At 24.3% G+C, this 18901-nt stretch overlaps 4 protein-coding genes across 4 annotated transcripts in view; 1 reads left to right on the top strand and 3 right to left on the bottom strand.

The window, feature by feature from the left end:
• Positions 1 to 1349, bottom strand: part of LOC129615081 (protein phosphatase 1 regulatory subunit 14B) — a 125130-nt gene extending 123781 nt beyond the window's left edge. The window contains exon 1 of the mRNA XM_055530145.1: positions 645 to 1349. The gene's annotated coding sequence lies outside the window, so the exon portion shown is untranslated. The remainder of the gene's footprint in view (positions 1 to 644) is intronic.
• A 3709-nt stretch (positions 1350 to 5058) lies between these two features.
• Positions 5059 to 11003, top strand: LOC129615271 (putative uncharacterized protein DDB_G0282129). Its single transcript, XM_055530393.1, has 10 exons — positions 5059 to 5310; positions 5496 to 5653; positions 5981 to 6037; positions 6145 to 6427; positions 6512 to 6642; positions 6719 to 7007; positions 9656 to 9841; positions 9947 to 10323; positions 10422 to 10614; positions 10681 to 11003. The coding sequence occupies exons 1-10, from the start codon at positions 5190 to 5192 to the stop codon at positions 10812 to 10814; spliced, it is 1929 nt and encodes a 642-aa protein (XP_055386368.1). The 5' UTR covers positions 5059 to 5189; the 3' UTR covers positions 10815 to 11003.
• A 1168-nt stretch (positions 11004 to 12171) lies between these two features.
• Positions 12172 to 15818, bottom strand: LOC129615272 (ubiquitin-conjugating enzyme E2-24 kDa). The gene is made up of 5 exons (XM_055530394.1): positions 15646 to 15818; positions 14538 to 14905; positions 13436 to 13583; positions 13268 to 13352; positions 12172 to 13196 (listed from the first exon to the last, which is right to left on the bottom strand). Exons 2-5 carry the CDS (start codon positions 14883 to 14885, stop codon positions 13184 to 13186), a joined length of 594 nt encoding a protein of 197 aa, XP_055386369.1. The 5' UTR covers positions 14886 to 14905; positions 15646 to 15818; the 3' UTR covers positions 12172 to 13183.
• Positions 15819 to 16450: 632 nt separating this feature from the next.
• On the bottom strand, positions 16451 to 18352 carry LOC129615374 (ribosome biogenesis protein WDR12 homolog). The gene is made up of 8 exons (XM_055530539.1): positions 18288 to 18352; positions 18077 to 18223; positions 17727 to 18017; positions 17451 to 17626; positions 17339 to 17394; positions 16986 to 17232; positions 16802 to 16934; positions 16451 to 16735 (listed from the first exon to the last, which is right to left on the bottom strand). The coding sequence occupies exons 1-8, from the start codon at positions 18344 to 18346 to the stop codon at positions 16585 to 16587; spliced, it is 1260 nt and encodes a 419-aa protein (XP_055386514.1). The 5' UTR covers positions 18347 to 18352; the 3' UTR covers positions 16451 to 16584.
• Positions 18353 to 18901: the final 549 nt, after the last annotated feature.

Genomic DNA, 18901 nt, shown 5'->3' on the forward strand with positions numbered 1-18901 from the left:
AATTCTAACAATATTTTCATTTTTTCAATTTGTTTCAAATAATCGAACGACAACAAATTCAAATTTAAAAACAAAATTTTCGTAAATTCAAATATTTTCAAGAGTCTTTACGTAACTGTACAGCAGTGTAAAATTAAATCATAAATAATGCTCATTTACATTAATGCAATGCAAAATTTAAATTGCAAAGCAAAATATTACAGTCGATTACAATGTTAACTGGTTTAAATGAATGTTTATAGTGTTTATAGTGGACAAAATATCAAGATGAATTAAAAATGTATATACAGTACGAGCAAATATTTAAATTGTCCAGTAAGACTTATGTCGAGTATATTATGATGTGGTTAAAAGAAAAATCGATGAATATCTTTTAAACATCGGAGTTCCCATACTTGTCTTACTTGTTAACTTGTACTTAACTTTAGATCATTAAACGTTTATAATACCACTTTATTTCTCAAATTCATTCCTATAATAAACTCAAGACGAGATATAATCATAGAGAAAGAGTTTATATTCAGAAAAGAAGGTCTAGAAGAAAAAGTAAATGTATAAAGCTTTCAACACTTATGAAATACCTATATTCTATATATAATGTATTATAATATTTAGGCACAAAAAATAAATAGGGTTCAACTTACCAAATAATTTTAAAATGTATTCAAATAGAAAATGTTTAAATTTTCTTTTTTGTTTCAATTTAATATAGGGCTCATATATCGTTACTGTATATGTGTATGCAATATGATAAAATTATTATTATTATTCACAAACATATGTATATGTAGCCATATGTATGCAATCCCTTTTTCTATTTCTTTAAATTTATAATGATATTTCCTTCCTTTTTAATAAATTTATTTTTCTTTTGTTTTATAAATTCCTTTATAAAATTATCACAATGTATTATATATATGCACTATATTTTGTATAATGTGTGTGTATTTATATAATATACTAGAATATACCGTTTTAAGAATATCGAGTAACGAAATTGTTCAAATGAAAAATTGTAATTATTATTGAGTTTCAATTGAATTTAAATTAATTATTATGATAGTTTAATTAAAATTTAAATATTTTTTTAAATAAATTAAATTATTTATTTATTTTAATTAGTTCTACTGTTAATTAAAACCCCTTGATTGAATTCTGTAATTTATAAGCATGTATGTATGTATGCAAAATTTTTTTCTTTGTTCTAAAAATCAATTCTTTTATATTTGGTTTCTATATTAAAAATTTCGGTTGTTATCGCAAAAAAATTAAGAAAATAAAATGAAAATTTATCCGCGCTTCTATATATGCAGACGCTCTTATAAAATTCAACTCTCGGCTTCTTCGTTATCCTGACAGAACTAACAAACAATATATGAGATTATAACATGGATGATGGTAATATTTTCATCTTATTTGTCCTTTTTTTCTATTTTTTTTTCCTATTTTATTATTTTTGCAATTTTTTTTTGCTCCCTCAATTTTTTTTTTTAAATTTCTTTTTATTTTTGTTTTTTTTTTATCTATTTACAAATTATATATATATATATTATACATGTATGTGTGGTAGGTATTGTATATAGGTATTATTGATAGGAATGTGTATATAAAGGATAACCGCACGTGACAGTGGTATACACTTTAATTATATACACACGTATATATTTATAGTATATTATGTAGCGTATATTTATTGTGGAAATAAAGGTAAAATAAAATAGATAAATATTTTATTTATATATACATTATATTATATATCAAGGGTATACAAAATATGCATATATATAAATAAATGTGTGTATATATGTACAATAATATTACGTATTTCTGCTCATATTTATGCATAAAATTTCTGTAGCATTTTAATATAGAAAGATTGGAAAAACTGTTTATGTTTTTATAAACACACCTACATACATTATATATGTACATATATGTATGTATATATATATATGTAGGTAATACAATAAAAAAAAAATGTATAGTTTTGATTTGGGTTTTTGATATTTCGTTTAAATTCGATATGGTGGTGGAAATGGTAGCGATGGTGTTGGTAGTGGTGGTATTAGTGATGTTAGTGTTGTTGGAGATGCAATAAATTTTTTATTTTTTCTAATAAAAAAATAAAAATAAGCATAATAACATAAGAAAATAATGTACAGTAGAATCTCTATTTAACAATCATGCCATTCGAAAAAATTCTCGCATAAGTTTTGCTCTAAACAAACAAAAACAATAACTATATTTTACTGCCAAGCACATAATGAGAGTTGAAAGGGGAACTTCTTTAACTTTATGGAAGAATTCATTGTATATATAGAGATGTATTTATGTAAATTACTCGAAAATTATAAGTCTGAAGTTGATCATCATATTGCATTATCCTTCTTTCTATTAATTGAAGAAAGCTGTGAATAACAAATTGCTTTAGCTTCAAGTTTTTTTAATTTAACGTTCACCAGAAAACGTCTGAGTCCTCTTCCCACTCCACGCTCCCGCGAACGGTTATTTTCCTAACAAAAACACTGGAAAACTACCCCCTCCCGCTTATATTAAGATTTCTACAATTTTCTTTTTACTTTTGTAAATAATTTGAATAAAAATAAAATAAAAACAAGTCTCAGTTTTTTTTTAAACTTTGTAAATTTCGTTGTACATTTAAAATGAGAAAAAATTATGCTCTTCAGAAAAGAGAAGAAAAAAAATAATAAAAATTTTGTATAATTTTTTTTTCTATTTTTCTGTTTTGTTTCTTTCTAAATTTTCTTTTTGTTTTTTTTTATTATCTTCAATCTTTTGTTTAATTTGTATTTTTTTTTTCTTTTTGTTTTTGAATAGGCCTCAATTTTCTCGTGGGAGACCATATACATTGAAATTTTTTTTTTAATTTTTTATGTCTCCCCCTTTCTCCTATAATAAAAAATTTATTTTTTTTGCAAAGATTTCATTATATTAATTTTTTTGGTTTAATATCATCTTATAAGCGAGATATTACAGTATATACCGTTTAAAATATGTATTTAAATATTTGGGTGTTCGAAACTGTTCAACATGTTGAAAGCTTTGTATATATATACATATTTATATTTCATTTCTCCTTCCCTTTGCTCTATGAAATATTTTTTTTTTCTCTATTTGAGTTTATACGAGAAAGATTATATGAAATGAAGTGTAAAATTTTTAGCATGTAGAGCAGTGTAAAAATTGAATTGGATGTATTTTATGTAATACATAATAATCTCACACACATATAAGCCGAGAGTGTTTCCACATGGGCATAATGATGCTATCTCGTTATCCTTTTTTTTTTTTTACTAACATATGATAATTGAAATAAAACGTGCAAATTATTCTTTTTTTCTAATGTAGTCTTTTTGTCTTTTTTTTGTACCATACAGAATTTTTGACGCATGATCAGAATAGAATATGAAATTTGAATAAAATTGGAAAAAATTTAAAAATGAAAAATTATGAGGAGAATGTTGTTTGCGAAAATAGTGGAAATTTTCTAATTATAATTTTCTTTTATGTATATATATTACTAAATATATACAAAATTTCTTTTGTACATGTTTAAGATAAACACACAAATATTTTAAAAAATTTTGATTTTATATACATAAATATAAAGTATGTATGGCTGCATATATGAACATGCATATACATTTATATACACTTTTAAAAAAATATTAAAGTTTTAGAATATTTTCATTATATTTTCTATTAAAGTAAACACTCAAAAAAATATCTAAAATTTTCATTAACAAATTCTACTTATAGTTTTAAAGAAAAACCGCTTAAGTTTAAAAAACATGTTTCGAGTATAGGATATAAATTTATCCAATGTTAGAATGGTACAAAGAAGAACTATATGAAAAACTAAATTTTAAATTTTAAAATTTTGAAATTCACTCCAGCGAATGTTTGTACACCGTTAGAAGGAAAATTTCATGAACTTCGAAATGAGTGTACAAAGTTGGCTTTGTCTGTCATATTTCTCGAATTTTCAATGAAAATATAAGAATGACGTAAAACTGTTTGTAACGTGAGAATTGTTTATTTATATTCTAATAGAGGCATTTTATTACCATACTTGGGGAGGCTTTTATACTTAAATAAATACAGCTTTAAATCTTAAAAGAGAATAAAAAATTTTTTTTATAAATTATATTTTAAATTGCAATATTCAAAAATAATTCAATTTTATTTTATACACATATTTTTTCTCTTTGATTTCATTTTTGAAATTAAAGAAAATTATTCTCTTTAACTTTTTTGCTTCTGTGATATGGTGGTAGAAGGGCTGTTTTTGTCTATATTACAAAGTACCGCCAATTCTATATTAATCTTAAATTTTCCCAATAATGAACTTGTTCTTCTGTTAAAAACGTAAAAGTTGTTTATATGTATAGCTTTAAAAACGCATCCCTTTGTTTATAATTTGCATTTTATACATACATACACTTATGTGTATGTGTAAAATCAATGGTTAAAACAAATAAACCATGTGTAAAATCATGTTTAAAACAAATAACATATAACATATACATATATATATATAGCATTAAAATTATTATAATTATGTAAATACGAGCATGTGTATGTACAATGGGAAAATTAGAAAAAAATTTTTTGCAGCAGCGCATTCAAAATAATTCTCTTTTTTTTCTCTTCTTCCAAATCTCAACTGTCAAAAACAGGCCGTTATGTTAGAGATTTAGGGAGAAAATAATAGTTTCTGTAAAAATTCTGTAATAAAATATACGCTCTCCATTTCAACAATAAAAACAAACATATACGAAAATCTTGTTGTTAGTATGTTCGAATAACATTTGTTTTTCTTTCTCTTTCAATAATATTGTGACAGAAGTTTTCTGACAGAATTGTACAAGATTGGAAAAAAAATTAATTTTCAAATCAATTTTATCAATATTTTTTCTTCTTATACTTTTTTTTTTCTTTGTAAACGTAACCATTTTATATCGAAAAGTTATCGAAAACAAAAGTAATAAAAAATTTTTGTTTTTTCATAATATTGAAATTTAAATGAATTTGGTTGTTTGTCCTTTTTGTTTTTTCTTTGGAAAAATATATAATATTGAATTGACAAAAATTACATATATTTAGGCGTTAATATAAAAATTTTATATAAAAATTAAAAATCTAGTAGTCGTAGTAAAATATTCGAAATGTTATTCAAAAATTACATTATTACAATATTGTATTTATTAAATCGTAATTTTATAAATGGCCAACAAAATGATGAGTCACATAGTGTTTATAAAAGAATGGATTTAGAATCATGTTTAGGTAAATTTTTTAATATATATTTAATTATATAACTTAAAATAATATTAAAATATGATAAAATAAGGAAAAAGGAACCCAAAAAAGAAGAAAAGGAAAATATTTTATTGATTTTTCTCTTTTTTGACTTCTCTTAATCAAAATATGAACGAAATTTTTTGTGATTATTAAAAAATATTTTTTTATAGCACAATTTGATATTCATGGAAATATGATTATTAGAACTGAAGAATCATTAGCAATTGGTGGAAAATATTTACAAGGAATGCCACTTGAAACTGTTGAAGAATGTCGCCGATTATGTTGTGAAACAGAATTTTGTGATGTTTTCGTTTTCGAAGAGAAAGTAAAAATCATTTATTTTTGAATTTAAATCTTTTAAATGTTCTAGTTTTTCAAATACAAAATGCTTATCATAAATGTGAAAAGTATGCATGAATGTATATAGATTTGGGTCTGTATAACATTGAAAATTAGATTTTCCAGAAAAGTGTATATTGAAAATTACTTATACATATGTACATATTTCATACAGGTGGTTGATGAAGTTTCTTGAGTACTTAAATTAGAATTTTTTATAAAATAAAATAAAATAAATTAAATACAATTAATATGTACGTATATAGACAAAAATTCTATATAATAATTTTGTGTTTTGCATGTTTTTTCATAGGCTGAAGAATACTGTTATTTATTTGAATGTGGTCGTCCAGAAAATTTTCGCTGCAAGGTAAATTTAATAATTTCAAACAAATAAATTTATTTTCCATATTAACATGCATATAAAATAAAATATAATTTTTTGTTTTCGTTTTAATTTTAATAAAATATGATTAGTTTACAAAACATGGTAATTTCACTAGTGCTGTTCTAACACCTATTACATATATGACACCTCCTACAACAACGACAACAACAACAACAACACAATCACCACCTCTTCCACCACCACCACCACCGCCACAAATTATTGTTTCAAAATTGAATATATCGATGCCACCATCAAAACAAGAAATGGAATTAAAAAATCTTAAACAAAAATTAGATATACAAACGAAAAAAAATGCTGATAGACTAGCACCAGTGCCATCAACTGTAACTCTTTCTACAACAGTTAAAAGTAAAAAATAATTTTTATTACATAATTTTTTTTTGTTTTTTTTATACATAAAGTCAATATTAAATACATACTTCTTTTAATTAGCATCAACAATTCCAACTCAAACAACATGTGGACGTTTCCAATTTCAATGTCATTCTGGTGAATGTATAGGAATTTATAATGCATGCAATGGTATACCACAATGTCAAGATGGTAGTGATGAAGGACCTGAAGTATTTAATTTAAAAAAAAAAAAAAACAAAAGTTGACAGAATTTTGTTTTTAAATTTTACTTATATATATTTTTAGTGTTCTGACCCAGCAAATAACAACATGAACAATAATATAAAACCGAATTCATATATTAGAATGTTATCAAACAATCCAATTGATATAAATGATCCTACTCTAAATAAATCACCTACCCAATCAAATGGAATTCAACAATTACCATCAGAAAGTTATCAACAACAAAGACAATCGCAACAACAGCAAATTATACAAGGATCACAAATTTTGAATAGAGATGATACAATATCTGGACCAAATATAATGTGGCCTAGTCGAAAAATTCCATCAGAACAACAAATAAATATGAGTAAGTAAAAATTGTGAACAAGATTTGATTATAATCTTATGGTTGTGTTTGTCAACCAAATTATATAAATTCTATATTTAACTTAATGTTTTTCTGTTTCTAAATTAAATTATTTGTGTAATATACGCATAGGTATTAATATTAATAGAATGATGCTAATTGAATATAATAAAAAATATATCAAGAAAGTATAATTTACTTTAAAAATTCTTACTTATTAAATTGTTAATATTTTTAGAAAGATGACTTTAAACTTGTATTAAATAAAAAAAGTCTAATTAGCATATAACAATATTATTTTAAGAATTTTATAATGGTAGAGTCTTTGTAGTATTTTCACAGTTGTCTAGATACGTTATTAAAATTATGTATTACATTCTAAAAGCTAATGAAAAAAAAAATATGGTTAAAATATTAAATAGAAATTTATAGGATTCTAGATTTGTATAACCGGGGTAAGGCAGTGCAACGTGACCGCGGAGATTTTTTTTAAGAAAGGATTACAAATAATGAAATTTGAAAAATACCATAATACAATAATTCAATTCCATAATTTACTCAATCAAGTTAAAAAAAAAATTAGCTCCTAACAAGGGAAATGGCGTTCTTTATATTATATTGTATTTAATAACTGAATTGATGATGCTTATCTAAGAATATAGAAAAAAATATTATTTATGTCCAAACTGAATTTATCGCTTTGTTCCGGTTTGTAGCGAGCCAATACAAAAATGGCGAACTTTTCTCATGTTAAATTTGAATTTGAATTTTTTTTTATTATTTTTAAATACTCCCCTCAAACTTTGTTGGTACTCTCTCTCATTGACAATCTGATTTACAACTAATATCATAAATGCAACTAAAAATTTTATAATCTGTGAACTAATCAACAGTTCTTAGGCAAATTACTTCGGATTAAAATAATTCCACTTGAATGTTAAATATAGAACAAAGTAGTTAATCAAGCTAATTTCAATATATTTACTATTTATATATTAAAATTTCCGTTTTAAACAATAAAAATGGAGTAATTTTGTTATAAATTAAAAAAATTGTTTAAAAACTTTATTTACATATTTTTTATTTACGTTTGTGTATGTGTATGTATAAATTTTCAAATAACATACATTTTGTAATCAAAGATAGATTCCTCAACCGAAAACAATTTACAAAGAAGCATATTTGTTTTACAGTTTCAAAATCATAATTTTTCTTACAATCTCTGAACAAGATGTTAAAATTGATTATAATTTCATAAAATTGAAAATTATTTTTGCTTTTATAAACACCATCAAAATATATTTGATTATTATCAAAATATGCATAAAAGCGAGAAATTTTGAAAAGTACCTACTATATGTAAATAAAAATACTAGAAAATTTTTACCAAATAAATACGCTAAAGAAAATTTGAACTTTAAGGTTAAAAAGTTACAGCTTAAATAAAATTATGTTACAATCATAAATAATGTAGTTTATGTACCTATAAATTAAATAACTAAATTATCTTTATTATTTTAACATTTTACCAACTTATACCGTTTACTTATCAAAAATGAAACCATCAAAATTCAACTTCTTACAATAAAAATGACACAATCGGGTCACAATGAACTTCCTAGTATTCCTTTTTTCTTTGATTTTCTATTCAGATGGTAAATAGCCGTGTAAATTTTTACTTGTATTTTAAGATTAAATTTTTCTCATAAAAGATAATAGTTAAAGAGTTTTTATTATTTTGACTGACTTATTTTCAAAATGTTTACTTGTGCAACTATAGGAATCAAAAAATAATATCAAACTCAGTTTTCTTATTTTTAAAAATGTAAGTGTACGTATGCCATTTTTTTATAAAAAAAAACTTTTGTCATTCAAGTATTTTGTCCAATTTTGAGAGAGTAAAATACGATATAAGAAATTTTACTGAAGAACTCTGCGGTTTTACTGAAGAACTCTACAATATAAGAAATTTTAAATTAAAAAAGAACACACAAATTATTTTCATATTTTATTATGATATTTACATATACTTACATTCACATTTATATTACTATACCATTGAAATGCTAAAATTTGAATTTTACACACTTTTCTTTGCCTTCTTTATGCAAATACATTCATAAAATTTGACACACTCTGAAAAATATTATTTGTATTTCTTCTAGTAATGATTAAGATCTTTGAAACCAAAAATAAAGTTAAAGTTGAAGATTTATTTCAAATTACTGCTATATTATACCTACTTACATACATATTTAAAGAATAATTACAATACACGTCTAATTTAAGCTTTCAAATTAATTTATACCACCGAAATGTGAAAAAATCACATACAGATTTTAATTGTTGAATAATTAAACAGTTTTATAACTGTAACGTGGAAGTTGGTGGTTTATTGGGTAAGTATTATAAAGTAAAACGTAAGATTTTATATTCCCAAAAGAAAAAAAATAAAATTAAAATTTATTTTAAATGGTAATAAAAAAAATGTTAAAAGATACTTTAGCAATAAATTTCTAGTATTTCAAAAGATTTAAGTCTAATATTTTAACTTTAGTAAAACAATTTAATTACTTCAATTAATCGTTTTTAAGTGGGAAAATTTTTTAATTACATTGCTAATAATAAATTTTCTTTATTCTTTTTAGAAACAAATAGTGAAATCTTTAGGCATAAAGCTGGATTACAAATACCATCAAATAATATTGCATCATTTCCAAATCAAAACCCTAATTCTCCTTCTATAATTTATAATGGAATACCAAATCAAAGAGGAATTTATGTTCCACAAGAAATTCAAAATGCATATAGAAATGGAATTATTCAACCACAAGGTAATGAAATAATATAAAACATGAAAAACTGATTTGATTTTTTAGGGATATTTTAAAAAAAGCTTGTAAAAGTTATTGTGATTCAACATTTCTTTTTTTTTTAAGATCATATAATTCTACCAAACATGAATTGGCCTCAACAAGAACCTTTACAACCTTTACCAGTACCAGAAAATCCTTATAATTCAGTTAATTTGAATATTCAACAGCAACAATTACAACAACAGCAACCAAAACTTCAATCACCTACACTTGTTAAAATTACTCAAGAGACAATTGATCCATCAGTTTCCGTTCAAATAACACCTGGAAATATACCATCACCTCCAGCTAGTGATAATAATTCAAATATACAAGACGGCAATATAAACTCTATTAAAAGTCAAAATGATGACAAATCAATAAAAAATAAAGAAGAGACAAAGAAAAATTCTGAAGAGTATGCAGATTATACGGAAAATTCCACGGAACCTCCTAAAAAGGTAATAACTATAAATTTTTTTAAAAATTTCTCTTGTGTATCTACTTTTCAAAACAAATTAATTTTTAAAAAATTATGCTATTCACTGTTTTTCTAAAGAAACATAAACATAAAAAAGGTGAAAAAGATTCTGAAAAACAATTAAATAAATCTGAAAAAGAACATTCTGATATTCATCAAATTGCCGAAGTAAAAGTACCATATCATGCTGGTTATAAAATGGAAATGGAATTTGTAGATCATGATGGATATTCAGAAAGGCCAGGTGGAGCAGTTTTGTCTTTAACCTTAGGTAATTTTGCATTAATTTTTTTTTTTAGTTTTTTAAAATTAATATTTTATTTCATTCAAATCAAAGGAGTTTTAGTTACCGCAGCCTTAGCTGTATTAATTGGATGTCGATTACGAACTGTTGGCCGAAGAGTTAGAAGATTAGGAAAAGCACCATACGGAACTGAAGCTGATTATTTAGTAAATGGAATGTATCTATAATATAACGACAGAAGAATTATAATAAAAATTAATTGTTAAGAGATAAAATTTTGTTTTTCATAGCATATTAGTGCTAAGAAAAAATAAATTTTATTGGTACTCACTTAGTAATAGCATAAGATGAGAATATAAAATGGAGAAGAATTTTTATACAGTGGTAGTTCTGAGTTATATATTGTACATTATTGGTATAATATACTGACGCGTAGAGAATTGACAATTGGTTAAGTTTTTGTTTAGAATTCGTCAATAATGTAGATTGCCTTAACGAGTTTCGAAAAGCTTTTGCTTCTTCATTTTTTTTCTATAAGTTTCTTTTAACATTTTTCCATTAAATTATTAGTATTCTTAATGTGCAGAGTAAAAATAAGGCAATCAATGATAAATCGAGAAATACTGATATCTCACCCGCTGAAAGACCAAAACTATTGCCAAATTATGCTAATTTGAAATTCATTTTTACAAGACTTTATTACTTTTCTTTCTAAATACCAATTTTTCTAAATAAAAATATTCAAAAGTTTTAAATGTTTTTATTAGAATAATATTTGTATCTCATTGCATTACGAGTATGTATATGCATAAAAAGTAGAAAGAAACTATTTTTTGTAACATTTATGTGCATATAAAATGGATTTCTATTATGAAATGGATTCGCATTATTATTTTGTGATATCTTTTTACTTAAAAAATTGATTAAGATTTAACAAAAAACGAACTTGTGTCAAAATAGGGTGAAAAGAGGAGTAAACTAAGTATTTTGAAAATAAAGAACAATTCTTTAGGTTATTACAGCTCTATTGAACATAATAATTTATTTTATTGGTACTCACTACAATATGCTGAGAGTCTCATTTGCATTTGTATTCCCTTATTAAAATTCCATTTTCAATCAAAATAACAGCAGGTATCTTTGACTTTTTAAGAGTTCGTGTGGTACTTAATTATTAAATTTACTGCAAATTAAGTACTAGAATGGAAAATACCCAAACATCAGTGTATGATGCACATGCAGCATCTATACTATTGACATTATTTTATAAAATTTATTCATAATTTTTCTCATGAAACAAATTTTCACAGCAAACAACAAAGAAAAACAAAGAATTTTTTTTTTTTTGTTTTTTTTTTTTTTCATTATCCTTTTTTTTTCTCTTTGTTTTTATATTTTATCAATGACTTTCCTTAAACAAGCTAAAGTACACATTTTAGTAAATTAATTATATATTTTTTTTTGTTTTAATTATATTATTAATATTTTTTGTATGTATATTTTAATTTAATTAAACATAAAACTAACTAAAAACACTAAAATTATATGAAAAAGAAATTAAAAAATACATACACGGAACTGTACATATGCATAAATCTTATTTAAAAAAAATTTTTTTTTATTTTCTTTTTTTTTTTTTTATAATTTTATTTTTTTTTTTTTGTTTCTTTGATAAATTATATACTATTAATTTCTAATACAAATAGTAAATATAAAATTTAATTTAATTCGAATTCAATTCTCAAAATTATTTTTATATAAATGATCGCAAAAGTTCGAATTGTTTTTTTTTATTTTATAGTATTTTTTTTATATTGTTATACTGAAAACTAATTACATAGATTGTGGGGTACAAATCCACTTGAATAATGAATTAAGAACAGAAATAAAAATAAATGAGTAGAAATAATATTATCAGAATCAGACTTGCATCAAGCTACCATTTCCAAAGTTCCTAAATGTATACATATGTATATATATATACATAAAAATTTTTGTTTTAATTTATATATAAAAACAAAAATACAGAAAAATTTCAATTCAAGAGCATTATTAAATTTACGTCAATTTTTACAAATTCATTTGAATACAATAAATTCAAAGTTGGTAGCTAGATGTTGGAACTCAAATGATTTTGCTCATTCTTGAACTCAGTTTAATTAAAGTGAATCTAATTTTATTTGATTTGAATTTTACAAGAAAAAAAAAAACAAAAACGTAAATATCAAACAAAAATCACAAAGTTAAAAATCTAAAATTTTTTTTTTTTGTTATTTCTTTTCTAAAGTATTAAGTTCTTTAGAAATTGTTATGTTTAGTCTATTTCTTAAAATTAAATTTCATATTAACGTGTGATGATTTTTTTATTTCCCAAAATTTATTTTTTTTTTGTGTTATTGGTTACAAAGTCGCTTTTTTTCATTCAGTTTAATATGTTTTGTATGAATAATTTTTCTTGAATTCTTTTTTTTATCAGTTTTTGTTTTTTTCTTTTTTTAAATTTTTAGGTATTTTAATGAAATATTTTTTTTTTATTTATTTATAATTATAGGATAATTGTAGTGCTTGATTTTTTATAATCAAAATATTTATGCAATCACGTTGCATACCTAAAAAATAAAAAATAAATTAAAAATTTGATATTAATTATTTGTGTTAAAATATGAATTTAGTTTATTACCTTTTTGTCCAAAGTCTAGCGATTCGATCATGCTCTTCCCGGTTTTGTAAATATTGCGTGGCAATGCTACCAACAAGTGGATCAGCTAATAATAATAATGCAAATTTAAAAGGTTAAATTGAGCAAATAATAAAAATGCTCTAAATAAATTTTTAATGATATACTTACCGGGATTGCAATCAGTCAAGAGGGAGCAAATCGAAAGGAGAACCTTTGATATAGTTAATGCTGGAGACCAATTATCTTTGAGAATATCCAAGCAGATTACACCTTGACTATTAATATTGCAATGATAAATTCTAGTTCTAAATGTAACCTATAAATAAAAAACAAATTGTTTGTTACCAGGATTCATAGAAGTTTTAGAAAAACTATCTACCTAACCCAGGGAATAAAAAAAATTGATTGAAAAGCATATACGTACTTAGTTATATAAGCGAAAGTATTCGTATATTGATTTTGGAAAAAAGTATAAATATTATCCTTTTTTATATGTATCTAAATAAAATGTAATATAGATACATAATAGTAACATAAATATGTATGTATATAGAAACATTTATTATTGTACGAAGAAATCAATAAGAACATTTAAAAGCATATTTTGGTTCATAATAAAATTTCAATCGGTGCGTATGCCCATACAATAACTAAAAAAAACTGATGGCCATTTAAAAAATTTTAACATTCTTTTGAATTAAATTTTAGACATAGGTACACAGAAAATTTTGCGAATTGTAAAATTTTATTGTTAAAATCATAATTGATGTGTAAAAACAATTTACTTTAACACCCACATAAGAAAAAAAAGTTAAAAAAATTCAAACACCTAGGCACTTTCAATTTCAGAATTGGCCTTAAATTTATGCTTTGCTGTTTTTTTCTTTTCAAATTAAATCTAAATTTTTACTTGAACTAACTAAATTCTAATATATTGGATTGCAATTCAGAGATGGTTCTGTGCGTTTAAATCTATATAATTAAAAAACACTATTAACTATATTACACTTAATTTCATGAAGTGTTTAAAAGGAATACGCGTCCATGTATTTATAATCACTTAGATGACAAATATGTATCCAAATGCTCTCATACTGTATAAAATAATGAGCTATCATAAAATTTTAACATAATGCAAAACTTATATTGTATAAAGTAAGTGCATTAAATAAATATTTTTACACAACTTATCAAGAAAATTAGAACGTGCATAGGTAGATACAATAAATTATAAAAATTTTTAACATTACATAAAAAAAACTTCTCTTACCTTTGGGGGCTTAAAAGGATATTCTGGTGAAAAATGAATATCTAAGAAAAATACACCTCCCTCATAAACAGATCCTGGTGGACCTAAAATTGTTGAGACCCACTCATATAAATTATCACCTTTTGGTCCTGCACTGCAATTTGGAGGTGGATCTAATGTAATTTCGGCAAGTTCTTTCTGTATACGTTTTGCTGATGTACCCAATGCTTTTGAAATTTTTGGATTTGGTTTTGAATCTTTTCCCCCTTCAGGTTTATTTGCGTCATTTGCTGAAGCAGAGTTCGTTGATCCACTTCCGCTACGTCCTCTGCCGGCGCCACCACTACTTGAACCCGCACTTGAAGACATTTCGTCTCTAAATTTTAACCCTAAAAATATTACACAATTCACTTTATCAATTCACTTTTTCACAAGAAGCATTAAATACCTACATAATATATATAAATTACATACAAAAAGACACAAAAAAAGAAAGCAACAAAAAAAAAGAAAAAAAGAAAAAGTTCTATCTTATTCATTTCAAATTGAATGAAAAGTAAGAAAAAAATTTTTTAAAGAATTTTTGGTACTTATTATCTACCATTTACCTATCTACCTACTTTGAAAACGATTCCTTTGTTCTAAACTTTTAAATTTATTGAGAATTTTTTAATAAAAGCTAATTATTATAATTAGATTACTCAATTGATCAAAACTCCTAAAAATCCTAAATACAAGCACGAAAGTTAAAATTTTTATTATAATTCTTAAATTTTGAATTCAAAAAAGAGCAGCATCAATCTTTAAAAAGCGGCCATTTTGAGGTCTGACATTTTTTTCACTATAAAAGAAAATCAATTCTATCAAGGATAAAATATATTTTAGCACATTTAAGTATTTTAAATAAATTATTTAATATTTAAAATATTTATTATTTAACATTGGAAATTCTAATTGAATGGCAATGTTATGGATTCAATTGTATTAATTGCAAAAACCGAGGCCATTGGTCAATAAAAAATTTATTTTCAATGTAAAATTTTTGATGAGTACACTTTTTATTTCTTCAATTTGTGAAGTTTCCTAATACAAAATATTCAAAATATAAACACTAATTTAATCTACAAACCTTTATAATATCTTTTAAAATATTTTCTAAATATTAAAAATTAATTTTTTTCGTATATAAAAAGAACAAATTTTTATTAGAAGACGATGACCGCTTCGATTTCGATTCCACCAAACCAAACTAATAACTTTGAGAGAAATGTCGAAAAAACCGGACAGATTACGCTACTAGCATTTCAAAACAAAAACTATTTTATTTTTGATTTTGAAGTAATGTGTAATGGGTTATTGTGGAACATAAATTGATGTGGTATCAATACAAGTGTCAAATTCTTATGACTTAAATTTTTCCAGTTTAAGTCAAAAGCGTATCGATTATCATTGTTTTGAAAGGGAGTAAAGCATATTGGAAATGTAGGCAAATCAAACTCTTTTTAAAATAGTAATGGTAAAAGGTAAGGGAAATTAAAAACAATTCCTAATTCACCTTGACGCAGGTTTGCATAGATACCGTAGCAGTATCCATATTTTGTGCATATTTTTTTATTTTTATTTTTTATCTCTGCTCATTAGATAAAAGTACTCGTATGTTTAGAAATTACAATGACACTTGATATACGGATTTTACGAATTATAACTGTTATATCCATAGGAATCCCTCGACAAGACCGAATTCTGCTCACAGCACACCAAGTATGAAAGTTTTTTTTCTTGCAAGATACTTTTTGCGACAATTTTTTTAATTAAATAACATCTAATAAAACGAGTTTTGATCAAATTACACTACAATTGCCATATCAGAAAATAGAGCACTTTTTCAAAATATATAAATATATAAACATTATGTCAGCTTTATTTAAATGGATAGGTACTCACGTACTCAGCACATACATGCACACAGGCATACTTCATAAATATGTAGAAAATTCGAATGAAAGAAAAAAGTATTTGATTTGACAAAAACTTATATAAATTTAAACTATGCAGATATTTATGTATATTAATTTTTAATTTTTTCAAAAGCTTTTTTTATCTTGAATATTCTAACCGAATTATCTGCACCACCAGAAACAACATATTTTTTATTAGACCAATCTGTCGCCATAACCTTGTCGCCATGACCAATTAAATCGTACAATGGAGCTTTGGGACTGCAAAGAATTTTTTTTTTTGAAAAAATATTCTTATATTATCAATATACGGGTTTTCTTTTATACCTTCTTAAATCCCACAATTTTACTTGGTTATCATAAGATCCGGATACAAATAAATGTTCATAATCCATCGACCAATTAACTGTTGGAATCCATTGTGTATGACCAAAATAAGTATTCTTTACAACAGATCCCTCTAAAAACAATGTCGATTATTAAATTTTTCTTTTAAATCTTGATTTCTTACGATTTGTGCGAGAATCATACAAGCGCAAGTTTTTATCTGCTGAAGAGGTAATAATAAGCCCATTGAGTTTTGAATAGCTAATATCAAAAAACGATTTATTTCCAGTAATTTCACTTTTTATGCCCTCTAAACTTAGATCCCAAAATTTTATTGTATGGTCCCATGACGCCGTAATGATCGTGTCAGAATCCATCCATTGTACAGCAGATATATTTTCACGGTGACCTTGTAAAGTAGCAAGTGGAGTCTAAAATAAATTTTTATCGATAAAGATGCTACACACAGAAGTTAAATTTCGTAATTAAAAATAAAAAATAAATTAAAAAAATGATTTTCTGAATTATAATACCTACCCTTGTTGCACCAGTTTCAGATTTGGAACGTTTTCTATCATCTACATCACTAATATCTAAAAATAAAGTATTGTATATAAAATGATCTGAATATATGTATGTGAAAACCTACCAGCCGACCAAATTTTAAGCATAGTATCCCAACTACCGGTAGCAAATTTAGTTTTATCAGCGTTCACATCAACACAATCTATGCCTCTTTCGTGACCTTTACACGTGTAAACACAGTCAACAGAATTTTGTGCAATATTCCATTCCCAAAGCATTGCATTTTGATCTTGAGAACAACTACAATGAACAAGGAAACAAGAAAATAGAAAATTTCATGAATTATATTTCTAATGTTTAATAAAACCTGGTTAACTTAAAAATAAGTATTATAACTAACCTTACAAAAATACCGGTCTCATCATTTAAACTAACCCAAGCAACAGCTTTAATAGGATTTGTGTGACCTGGTATTGTTAAAATATGGTCACCTTTTATAGACCATAAATTTATTGTATTATCGTAACATCCAGTAAGAACCCATTTATCTTGAGTTTTAACTGCTGATACCCAATCATCATGCAGCAAACAATCTTGCGGCTCGGGCGCTGGAAATCTTTCAACATATTCAATATTTATAATATCCTCAAAAGAAATGCCTCGTTCTTTTAAATGATCTCCTAAGTTACTTCTACGACAAGAAATCATTTTTATTAATACATACTTTTATTTTAAAAATAAAATTTTTACTTTAAATATTCATCAAAAACCAAAAAATCGAATTCAACATCCTTATGATCAGTATCAGTTTCCTTTAATATTGTGTTCACCAAATCATTTAATTCTGTTGTCGAGATATTGGCTCCAATAGAATAAGGAGCATCAGGAACAGCATACCTACAAACATGCAAAACAAGATTAAAAGCTCCAATAAATTAACAATTTAAGTTTAAATATTTACTGAGTTTGCTTGGTTTTTAAATGAATTTGAAGTTGTCCTTCACCACTTTCAATTTCCATATTTATGCTTAAGACTTTTAATTTTTAATATATTATGTATAATTAATGTTTCGTAGATTCTGTATATACAATATGAAATGTGTTTTTTAAAGTTTAACTTTGAACATGGAATGGAATTTGTTTAACAAATGTCACATGTGTTTTCTTCTGTCACTTCATATGTATAATTATATTAATATAACACAAATGTCAAACTGAACAACAAAATACTGGCAGATATTTTGAACGAAAAGTCTCTATTTATATTACGTATGTAGCAATTTTTGTTTGTTTACCTAAAAGAACGTACCTTTTCCCCATACAGAAGATTTCAAATACAAATATTAGTGAGAATATATCTATAAATTTAATTTTATTTGAAAAATAAAAATTATATAAAGAACGTTGACTGAAAAAAATATGAATAAAACAGAACATGAAGTAAAACGCTTAATATTTTAAATAAATGAAACAAAACATTAATATTTATAACAATATTTATAATACTATTATCATTAACAAATCATTCTCATTTTTGTGACAATGAAAATCAAATCTAATGGTGTAAGAATTTTC

The sequence above is a fragment of the Condylostylus longicornis genome, unplaced genomic scaffold (genome assembly GCF_029603195.1).
Source record: "Condylostylus longicornis isolate FDR11 unplaced genomic scaffold, ASM2960319v2 ptg000135l, whole genome shotgun sequence".
NCBI classification, from domain to species: Eukaryota; Metazoa; Arthropoda; class Insecta; order Diptera; family Dolichopodidae; genus Condylostylus; species Condylostylus longicornis.

Bases quoted from the DNA above. Each gene is read 5' to 3' on its own strand.
- LOC129615374 (XM_055530539.1), bottom strand. From the start codon at position 18,346: ATGGAAATTGAAAGTGGTGAAGGACAACTTCAAATTCATTTAAAAACC. The intron at 18,224-18,287 runs GTAAATATTTAA...GCATGTTTGTAG, and splicing joins TTAAAAACCAAGCAAACTCA to GTATGCTGTTCCTGATGCTC. The intron at 17,395-17,450 runs GTAGGTTTTCAC...CTTTATTTTTAG, and splicing joins GCTTAAAATTTGGTCGGCTG to ATATTAGTGATGTAGATGAT.
- LOC129615272 (XM_055530394.1), bottom strand. From the start codon at position 14,885: ATGTCTTCAAGTGCGGGTTCAAGTAGTGGTGGCGCCGGCAGAGGACGT. The intron at 13,584-14,537 runs GTAAGAGAAGTT...TTTTATTTATAG, and splicing joins ATCCTTTTAAGCCCCCAAAG to GTTACATTTAGAACTAGAAT. The intron at 13,353-13,435 runs GTAAGTATATCA...TATTATTATTAG, and splicing joins CTTGACTGATTGCAATCCCG to CTGATCCACTTGTTGGTAGC.
- LOC129615271 (XM_055530393.1), top strand. From the start codon at position 5,190: ATGTTATTCAAAAATTACATTATTACAATATTGTATTTATTAAATCGT. The intron at 5,311-5,495 runs GTAAATTTTTTA...ATTTTTTTATAG, and splicing joins GGATTTAGAATCATGTTTAG to CACAATTTGATATTCATGGA. The intron at 10,324-10,421 runs GTAATAACTATA...GTTTTTCTAAAG, and splicing joins CCACGGAACCTCCTAAAAAG to AAACATAAACATAAAAAAGG.